At 36.7% G+C, this 11018-nt stretch overlaps 1 protein-coding gene across 1 annotated transcript in view; it reads left to right on the top strand.

Annotated features, from left to right (window-relative positions):
* Nucleotides 1-9821, top strand: part of SMAD5 (SMAD family member 5) — a 37453-nt gene extending 27632 nt beyond the window's left edge. The window contains exons 4-7 of the mRNA XM_054977340.1: nucleotides 475-594; nucleotides 2321-2542; nucleotides 3651-3907; nucleotides 4621-9821. Coding sequence (XP_054833315.1) covers nucleotides 475-594; nucleotides 2321-2542; nucleotides 3651-3907; nucleotides 4621-4764 — 743 coding nt within the window. The 3' untranslated portion in view covers nucleotides 4765-9821. The remainder of the gene's footprint in view (nucleotides 1-474; nucleotides 595-2320; nucleotides 2543-3650; nucleotides 3908-4620) is intronic.
* Nucleotides 9822-11018: the final 1197 nt, after the last annotated feature.

An 11018-nucleotide genomic window follows, 5' to 3' on the forward strand; every position in this document is an offset into this window, starting at 1 on the left:
GGCTTTGTTAATTTCACTTTTCTGCAGAGCCAGGGAGATCTCTGCTCAGAAGGTTTGTTTATTTCTTCTTTGCCTCTTAAAAGGGGAAGTGAAACTGACAGAGCCTTTGAGCGGGAAATTAGAGAACATACTACGCATGCCCAGTTTCTACAGAAACTGGAAGACAGGACATGGTATAACACAATCTCGCATGCACTAAAAAAAAAAAAAGTAAAGTTGGGTGGAAATCTGCAAGGCGCAGATAAAGAATGAGTTTTCTGTTTTGGGATCTCTTTTTTCGTGACATGCATTTTCATAAACCAATCTCAGTTGCTGAAAAGTGACATAAAATACATTAAACAGAATATTATTACTTCCTGGAGGAACAGAAAAATGGAGACAGAAAAAGGAACTACTGATAAATGGGAAAGTATAGAACAGGGACTTTTACTAGGCTTTATAAAGTGTACTGATTTTTATTCTTTTTTATATTAGCAGACACACCACCACCTGCATATATGCCTCCTGAAGATCAAATAGGTCAAGATAATTCACAGTCTATGGACACAAGCAGTAATATGATTCCTCAGATAATGCCAAATATTTCCAGCAGAGGTAAACTAAATGTTTTTAGTAGATCTGTTAATAATTTGATGCCAAGGGAGAATTTCTACTTGCTGTCGTAGAGTTCTGTCATTAAGTCTACTGGCTTTATCCTTTTCATCTTTTTGAAGCTCGTTGGTACTAGCAGCTATTGATGGGCAACATATGTTTTCAAGCTGTGTCCACATGTAATTGGGAAGTAGGGTTGTCAGTTGATCACTGGCAACTGGCAGGAGAGTTTGTGGGGTATAGTTGGTTTAATTATACACTTTCAGTGGAATCCTGAACCTTTGGCCCGGCACAACTACATTGCTTTTTCCTTAATTTTCCTTTATTTTTTCTGGTGACACTCTTAACAAGCAACAGCAGGGAGTTGCAGGCTGCCAGTGGAAAATCTCCATCTGCAGTGGGAGACCTCGCAGCTCTATTGAGAAGACAGATCTGTCCATATAAATGAGATCCTCTTTTCAGTCAGATTCAGATTCCTACTATAGAAGCCTAAGTGTTAGGGAAGAAACCGTCCTCTCTTATTCCTTACATTAATTAAAAGGAGTTGCTGTCTTAGATTTTATGCTGGGTGTGAGGAGATGGTGCGCACAAACAGTAACCAAAGGTTTGTTTGGTAAACTGATAAGGCTTCTCATGCAAGTTTCAACCACACTGGTGTAATATGCTTAGAACTGGAGTTTGAGAAGGAGAGAGTTCCAAGTTTTGGGAATATTTGCAAATAATGAAAGGAAGGAAAATCTCAGAGCAGACGGGAGTCTGGGAGGCAACTGGATGGTACACTGGCAGAAAGCTACTTGTTATATGCTACCTTGAACCTACAGAACAGGGTAGGATGTAGATTTGGATAACTGTTAGAGACACATTTGGAGATTTAAATGGCATTAAGTTGAGTTTTAAACACTGGAATGAACTTTTTATACATGGTTGTAATATTCTTGGGCAGTTGAACAGTGGAGAAAATTCAAAGTTATGCAGCAGATAAGAATTTGGAGAAGTTTATAAAACATATTTTATCTACCCAATTGATGATACCTACTTTTAAAATGATTTTGAAAGGAAAAGCTGCCTTTAGGATATAGATTTGATTATCAACATTCCAGGATACTCGCTTGTCCTTGCCACTGATATAAATGACATAAATAAATACTTATGTTTTAATTGGTGTTCAGTGAACCTGCCAGCTAAACGGATGAATAACTTAGAATTTTAATATAAAACTTTTTGTTGATAAATGTAAATGTTTTTAATATATGCTGTCTTGAAAGTTCCTTCAATGGTATGAGTCATACCCCTTCACAAAGCAAAATGTGCAACTTTCCTCCAACTTAAACAGCTTTTCCATTTCTTCAGCCTAAATTTGGATACATGACCATATTTTTGAATGTGATCTAAAGAAGTAAGCGTATGGATTGGAGTTAAACACTTTCATGGAGTTTTGAGTCAGATAGCATAATGGTTACAGACCATTTCTGATTTTAGTTTCTGGAAGTTTCTGATTTTAGATATCATCTGAATTGGAGATTCACTAGGCACACTAGTTTATCTGAGCCCTAAGTGTCCAACTATAACCAGGAATCGATGATACTCCTCAGGATTGTTTCAAAGTTTACTAAATGCACATGAAGATATCAAAGAACATACAAGAATGATGCATTAATGCTAGCTATGTTAGTGTGCCTCTTTGAGATACTAAATATAAATTTATTTTGTTTGTTCATTCATTTCATAGATGTTCACCCTGTTGCCTATGAAGAACCCAAGCACTGGTGTTCAATTGTGTATTACGAATTAAACAATCGAGTTGGGGAAGCTTTTCATGCTTCTTCTACTAGTATCTTAGTAGATGGATTTACAGATCCTTCCAACAACAAGAATAGATTCTGCTTAGGTTTACTCTCTAATGTTAATCGTAACTCAACAATTGAGAATACCCGGAGACATATTGGAAAAGGTAATAACATGCTTTCCAGGATTGTAAGCAGTCTTCCTATATAGACTAGGACTTAATGAAGTAATAGATACAATTGTTGTAATACACTATATATTTTTTGTAAACTACTGTGGTTCAGCTAGAAAATATATAGCAGATATATAATGCAAATAATTGTACCATAAGACATTCTATTTTCATATCATTTCATTTCATATTTAACAATCTTGGGTGTATTTCTTAGTGACTTTAAAAACTTGATTTTTTCATACACACATTTGAGTGTCTTTGTGAATGTTTGGCTTCCTGATACTTGCATAGCTAGTTGTCTTAACAACAAAATAAAACATTGAAGATTTTCCAACTGTTAAGTAGGCCTGTTAAAGGAAAAGGGAGGGACTAGGGATGTGAGAGTCGAGAAATTATTTTAATAGTCCAAAATGAACCAATGCTGATAAAGGGGGGAAACGGTATGATATGCTTTGGCATAATGCATTTAATTGAGTAATCAGATTACCATATAAACAGATGCTTTAATCTACATTGTCATATTCCTTGTGATTTCTGGATTAAAAGCTTGCAGTAACAGGATACTAGCTTTAATAAAATGGGTAATCTTTTAATACCGTTTGGTGTTTATATGTTGAAAAATCTCTTTGTGTAGTTTGTGGGAAGAGGACATCTAGTGGCTGGTAAGGTACTGGATATTGGAAATGAAAGTATACTCTGACTTAAGGCATTTCTTATCTTGGGGATCTAAAGCGGATCATAGAAAATACCCAGTACAGTTTCAGTAAACAGAATACAGTTTAAGAACAAAAAAAAATACATTAAACATCATCCTGGGCTGGACATTCAAGGCCTCACATTGTGAGCTGTAGCCTAGGGGCCAAGAGGTCTTTGACTCTTCAAAACGCTCACACCTCTGGCAGCACCCAGGTTTCACATCCCTGCAACTGAAGGGAAACAGAAGGTCAGCTAGATGTTAAGCAACTGGCAGACATCTTCCCACAATTCCCCTCCCCAGTCTCTAGAAACTGCTACTTTGATAGTCCTTTGAAATAAAAAGCAAGCTGAAATCTAGGGAGTGTTACATTTTTAAGGCTTTTTTTTCAATTTGGTGTTTCAGGTGTCCATCTCTACTATGTTGGTGGGGAAGTCTATGCTGAGTGCCTGAGTGACAGCAGTATATTTGTACAGAGCAGAAATTGCAACTACCACCATGCATTTCACCCTACAACTGTGTGCAAGATTCCCAGCGGGTGTAGCCTAAAAATTTTTAACAATCAGGAATTTGCTCAACTTTTAGCTCAGTCGGTGAATCATGGGTTTGAGGCTGTGTATGAACTTACCAAAATGTGCACAATTCGGATGAGTTTTGTAAAAGTAAGTGTACTTTATTTGTTATTTTAGTGTATGATTTAGTTATGATTTAAGCAAAATGGATTCAACTCTGATAACTGACAGAAATGGCTTTTTGACAGATATTTTCCCTGATAATTTTAATACGTAGTAACAATATTTGAATTTGTAACTCCAACATCTTGATTTTTTTCTGTACATTAATGTTGCAAATCTAGTCATGCCGTTCACTTTCTCTTAGAGAATGCATGTGAGATGTAGTTTTTGCAACATATTTAATCTTTTCAGGATAGACCACTTTGAGACAGGTGCTTGCTAGAAAGAGGGATTTCCCCTCTATATTGTCTTTATGGCTCTTCCCAAGCAGGATGAGGATTGGCTGCATGCCTTCAGACGGCTCAGTGAGCTATAATTCCCGCCTCCCCCCAAACACACACTTTGTAAATATGTAGCAATGCAGTGTTAAGATTCAGGTAGCCCATGAATCTTAACACTGTGTAGATTCTTTAGTGGATAGTGTGTTTCCTGTAGTGACAACATTGTAAAGGACATACTTTCTGTGGGAGCAGTGAGGACCATGCCATATTTTGCCATCCCTTCCTGCACTCTGATGCTCACCCTTAGACATTTCACTGATATTTTTTAAAGTTTTGAATTCATTGTACTAATGATATAGCATCAGTTGTTGGTTTCACTTTTAATTTTGAGGCTAACAAATATATATTACTGTTTTGTAGGGATGGGGAGCAGAATATCACCGGCAAGATGTTACAAGCACTCCATGCTGGATAGAAATTCATCTTCATGGGCCTTTGCAGTGGCTGGATAAAGTACTTACACAAATGGGCTCGCCTCTAAATCCAATATCTTCTGTTTCATAGTACCCAAGCACCCATAGTACTCTTCAACAATAACCTTGGTGACCATTTTCTTATTCTACAGAAACTTCCATAATGGATAGTGTGAAAATGGGTGCCATATGTTAGCTTCTCCCACCTGTGGCCAATTCTGTACTGATGATCATTTTTGATACTAAGGAAACATTTGGGTTTGCAGTACAATAACTTTTTAAAAAACAATGTGGTGCATATTTAACAAAATCTTTGCCTTCACTGGAGACGTCCTGTAAGAACAAGTTTAGGGAACTGGCGTTAGGGAGTAAACACTACATATATCTTGGAGGGGTGGGCGGGATGGTATATGTGCAGCTGCAACTAACAAGTCAGTTTTTAATGTAGCATGACTTTGTGGGTCATAGAAGTTCTAAACAAAGCCAGCTTTGTTACACCTTAGACTGCCTTTTGTTTGAATAATATTGTGACTATGCTATATACATGTTGAGAAAATGCTTGTTACAGGTTGTCATGTTAAAATATTTGCATTACTGGAAGTCTGTCAAACAGTAGCAGCTTTACCGGTTCAATTTAACATTTACCTTTGGCCATTATTTTAAAGGGCTGTTGAGCTGCATAACTTTTTGTAGACTAAGCATTATTTTCTCTTGATTTACCATTCATGCTATGTGTGGTAGATTTCAAGGTGTAGCTTGTAAAGCAATCCATATGTAAAACAACATCTTCTGTATATAACATTGCAGAGAGATGGATGCATTATTTTTTCTATCCGTTGTATTTTGCCTCTCCATGGGTGGTTATCTTGGAGGCTTTCTAACTTCACTGCTATTATTTTGCAGTATTAGTTGTAATCTCTTTTTATATTTCAGTAACAGAAATATTAAGAATTTCATATCAGTTCAGTGAAGTTTGGGTGGATTAATAAAGGGTACAAAGTGATTGCCTTCTTAATTACCAGGGCAGACTAGTCACTGGATAATAGTAACAAAAAATGAGCTATCTGATTACCACCTATATGATTACAGTCTTGGTATGCAGTTAAGTGAGTCTGGGCCCATTGATAGGATTAACAGAAGAAAATGGTGAATTGTTCCCATATTTAGATGACGATACCCTCGGGGCCAATTGAGAAATATTTCTGAGCTCTTTGCATGAAAGATGTATGTATGTCTGGGTTTCAGGCATGTGCCAGTGCAATTAATCAGATGAAAATGCAGTTACTCTAAATGTGTTGTGCATGTCTGTCAGCTGCTCTAGGCAAACAATAGCTTTACCAACATTTAGCCTTAAATCGCCTAATCTCCCTCATACATCAGGGTGGTTACCCTTCTTTTCCTCCAGAAGACTTGAGCACTACTGCCATCTTGTTACAATTGCTTTAAAAGTGATTTTAACAGTAAATTAGCTAAAGCTACTTTTGGTAAGGAAAAAGCATACCAAGGATAGCTCTTAGTGATATTTTTCTAGTGTTGGCAGTTATAAATGACAACTTTCCTTTTTTATAGTCCTCTGTGGATTCCATACATATCCAGAAAATTGCAATATTAAATCTGAGTGAAGCCTCCAGAACTCTAAGAACATTTTATTTAATCGGAAATGGGGTGGAGGTTACAGCAAATTTATAATCCTCATGGCTGTGAAGCCATGGCTTGTAAAATAGGTTCAGCAAGATTTCTAGTGGTCAGGATTGAAGTTTTGGCACCCTCCTTCTTGCTGACTAGCAAAAATAATTATGCAAAAAAGCAACTATTGTTTGTTTGATACAGAACCAACATAGCATAATATGATATATAGTTAAATTATGGCTGAAGCTGATGGTGAGAGTATTTGTAAAAATCGTTCATATAATTTCATAGCAAAAGCAGGGAGAATGGGTTTAAGAAGGACAGAAGGTAGATTATGGTACACTGGAGTATTAGTGCAATGAACCTTGCAGAGGGTATTGAAGGATATTGGCCTTGCTCTGATGCAGCAAGATATTTTGTTGTATCCAGCATGTGTCTGCTGCCAGGAAGTGTGTTGATTTCCCCCTTCCTACAGCACACCAAAATATTGTGCTCAGTACAGTTCCTGGCAGGGAGAGGGAGATGTCTGCTGAACTCCTGGGGAGTATTGTGGGACATTGCTGTAGGAAGCAGGGAAGTTCCAGTCTGCATGAAAATAATTGGATACAACCAGTTTTTAAAAAACAATGTACTCAGGCTCTCTCAGAAGATAAAGCATGACTGATCTATGCCAAGTGTCCTCTTGTATGCATTTTTGCTATAGAAAGTTAAAACTCATTGGTGTGCCACAGGGATGCTAATAGAAAGAAATAGACAACGTAATATTGAACTCGTTCCTAATTTAAGGTTTCAGCCATTTAAAAACCACATGGAATAGCATCTTTAACTATGCTGAAAGCTAGCTATTTGTAGCCTCTGGCTAAACAGTGAAGGAAGTAACAGCTGCTTAGTAGTGATGGTAGATAAAGAATTGACTGAAGCCATGATGCTGGTCATTTGAAATGCCCCTACTTATACACTGTGTGACATATAGTACAAAAAGTTTATTTTGTAGTTGGCAAATTTAGGCAAAAATTAGGGGGTAAATTACAAAATCTCTTCTTTGTGTTTACATGGTAGTGCTGTCAGCACATGGTAGAGTGTTTTCAAGGAGTAAAATTGTTTACATGTCATGAAAAATGTATTGTTTTAGAATTGTCTTAAAGGGGGAAAACATTGTGTTAACTTCGACAAATGTGTACGCATTACTAATTTTACTTGATTTGAAGAAAAAGAACTTTCTCCATTTTTCATTCAAAAACACATTGCAAAAATATGAGATAGTATTGTTTTGTCATCTCATCTCTTAGACCCCTTCTTATACTTTAGAACTACAGCCAAAGATTGCCGTTGCTGAATATATTGCAAGCTAAAGGCAGAATTGCTGACAGTGTTCCTGTGCAGCGTCCCTGAAATGAATGAGAGCTTCACAAAAGCATCTAGTGGGCTGTGTCATAATGGTCCTAGATGTTCTGTGCTTACACTCAATATCTTTGCCTCTACCTGTGTTTAACACCAAGATATAATTGTTCTTAACGTGTTTCAACTCATTTGAATTTAGTCTACCGGTTCTTCTACTTCACCAAAGGCCTGTGTAACTGATTTCCTTATGATGTATAGGCTTAAAAATATTTGCAGGTACCAATATTTACCAGACATCTTGGTGTGTACTGTATTGTGGGCAGGAGAGTTGAATGTGCAGTTTCGATCATGTTGCAATATGTCTACAGTCAAGGAATACGTAATATTGTTAAGATATCATAGAAGACAATGGAGTAGATCTTTCCCTGCCTTCTCCCAGCAGCCTGCTGCTTGTTGTAAAGGTCTTGAGAGTTGGTAGACCCTTGTGAACAAAATGTACCATTGTATCAGTGGCTGCAGTGAGTAGGGGAATTAGGTGAAATTCTCATTTCCTGAGTCTTCTGCGCTTGAGAGAAGAGGGAATGATTTTGATTGACTGTCCCCTCCTCACTACAGCCCACTGTACTGTGCTGCATTTTATTCATAAGGGTTCCATAATCCTCAGAGAGGGTTTCTGGGGAAAGCAGCAGACTGCTGGGAGAAATGGAAAGGTGGAGACAGACCTGCTTTGCCAGATCCTTCCATGGGAACCAGCCCTATGATTTTCTCCTCTTTAATTTTTTTATACATGCATATTTATATTTCCTGTTCATTTAGATTTGCTTTAATTACTGTATAGACAAGTATACATCAGAAGACTAGTTAGTCTGTGCTTAATATTACTTGGTTTAGTTTCACAACAGTGAGAAAGTAGTTTTCTTTTGCAGTAAAACAATAAGCTGATAAGTTTACACTACATTTTATTTAAAATGAGAGTAGACTTTTCAAATTGATATCAGTCATGGTATTCCCATTGTCATAGGTATTATTAGCCTGTATAAAATGAGTAGATAATTTCACACGTTGTGCTGTGCATTTTTTATGCTGTTCATCAGCTTCGGTTAAATGAGGGAAGGACGCTTGTTGCAAACCTAAGCATGTGTGTATGCAGAGTGGCTTTAATTTGTTCTCTATAATTCCTCTAGCCATTTAAAGGTACCAGACAAATTCACTTTCTGTATAGATTACAATTAAATTAAATATGTTACATATGTGAGTAACCTAAACTGTGCAAGATATTGCATCGGATTAGATTGGAAATCAGTTGAAGGACCAAAGAGTCTCATACGTTTTATTTAACATTGTTAAAACTTTATATTGCTTCTATGTCATTTTTTTTTAAAAATCCAATTAGATAGATCACACTCTGTAGTGTGAAATTTGAATTTTGAACCTCCCACATCCAAAAGTTCTACTCTCCATAGCATTACCCTTTTTGTCTGTTCAGGTAATTAAATATGTAAGATACTTATTGGTAAAAATAACTATAACAGTTCTGTGCCATGATTTTAAATATTTTTTTAGACCATAGATCAATTTCACAGTATTAAGTTTATATGGGTAGGCTGGAAAAACATTTAAATGTGTTAAGATCTTCCTCTATCTTGGAAAAATAATAAAGTTAATGTTTTTGCTGATTGAACTGCTGCTAAGTAGCAATATTCTTTAAAATAAAATCTTTTCAATGTACTATGTGAATGGGCATACCAAGACTATATGTAGAGTTGTATATCTCTTTGGAAAAGTCAAGTTGAGTTCAGTACCACAAATTGAAGCAGTGGCGTATACCCTAAGTGTGTTTATCATGTACTCTTCAACAGCTGGCGTGTGAGTGCATATTGCTTGTCATAACCTTTGACCTTCATTTTATACAGCAAGAGGTCTCTGGATCTAGCAACAGAATTTCAGCTTCTGTACTGTATAAGATTTTAGCTGTCTTAATGTGTTGAAGTAATTTTCCATACTTTTGCAATCTAAATAAAAAAAATTTCAGAGTGAATTTTCTAGTTTGGTATAAATCCCAGTATAGGTGTTTAGGTCTAATAAAAGTATTTTTACCAAGTATATTTCATCCAGGTAACTATTTTTTTCAGTAATGAAGAACAGATTTCCTTTCCATTAACACCTTTAAGACTAACCAATTTTATTGTAGCATAAGCTTTCGAGAATCAAGTTCTCTTCGTCAGATGCATGATCATGCATCTGACGAAGAGAACTTGATTCTCGAAAGCTTATGCTACAATAAAATTGGTTAGTCTTAAAGGTGCTACTGGACTCCTTTCCATTAAGGATGTATTGCATCAAATTTTAATTTCTTATTCTAATTGTTGGAGTCATATTTGTTGACTCCTGCTTTCATGGGGGTCATAGAGAGATACACATTTTGCATCAGTTTAATATTTTAAAAAAATAATCACAGAAACTTACTTTGGTTTATGTATTTCACAGCATTTTTTAGAAAATGGAATGCCTGTGATTTTTTCTTTTGGTTTGGTTATTTACATTTCTCCCTACTGGCTTACATTGTTCGTCTTTATTCTATGTAGTCCCACACTGGGACTGTGCAGGCCAGCTGAGGAAAAGAATTTTCTAACAGAAGAAAACTAGAAGGGTACTTCTTCCCAACAGTGTGCGTGACTATGTTTTACCACCAAAACAGTCATATGCTGTGAAGGTGGATCTCCTTTTCTCTGTTCTCTTTGCCATCATTGAAAGAAGATCCTCCTCCTAATATCTTGTTCTGTTCTTATTCTTTATAACTGTTGAGAAAGGTCAGGATACTGGTTTTTTTAAAAAAAAAACTTTAAAAATATTGCAGAAGTTATTTAAAAATGTATCATTGCAGTAAAAAAATGACTCAAGACAGATGGACACTCTCTATGTCTTTGCAACGGTGAGTCTCCCAACATTTATGCTTGGTACCTTTGGCCATAATTCACCTTTAAACCTCTAAACAATAGAGCCTCTAAACTTACGGCAGCATTGTAGGTGAAGGCATTGTCTGACTCTGACCCCCTGGTAGCAAAGGAATCTGCTGTGATGGTGTACTTCTTGGGCTGGATCCCTTGCTTCTCTTCCATCAGTTCTGGCCTTGGATCTGCCTCAGCACTGATCCAGTCATCAATTCCAGTTGCCTCTTACAGAGTGCATAAGAATCTCTCCCCCCAAAAGGGGAGGATACTGCTTTTCACCCAACAACAGCTAAGTAGGCCTGTTCTTTGGAACTACCGAGGTATGGGGCTCCTTAGCCAGCACTTTTCCTACTAGTGCCTTACCCATATTTTCCCTCTCCAGCATATGGATGGCTCAGGCTAGCCTGATCTCAGAAGCTAAGCA

This window comes from Eublepharis macularius, chromosome 4 (genome assembly GCF_028583425.1).
Source record: "Eublepharis macularius isolate TG4126 chromosome 4, MPM_Emac_v1.0, whole genome shotgun sequence".
In the NCBI taxonomy this organism is placed as follows: Eukaryota; Metazoa; Chordata; class Lepidosauria; order Squamata; family Eublepharidae; genus Eublepharis; species Eublepharis macularius.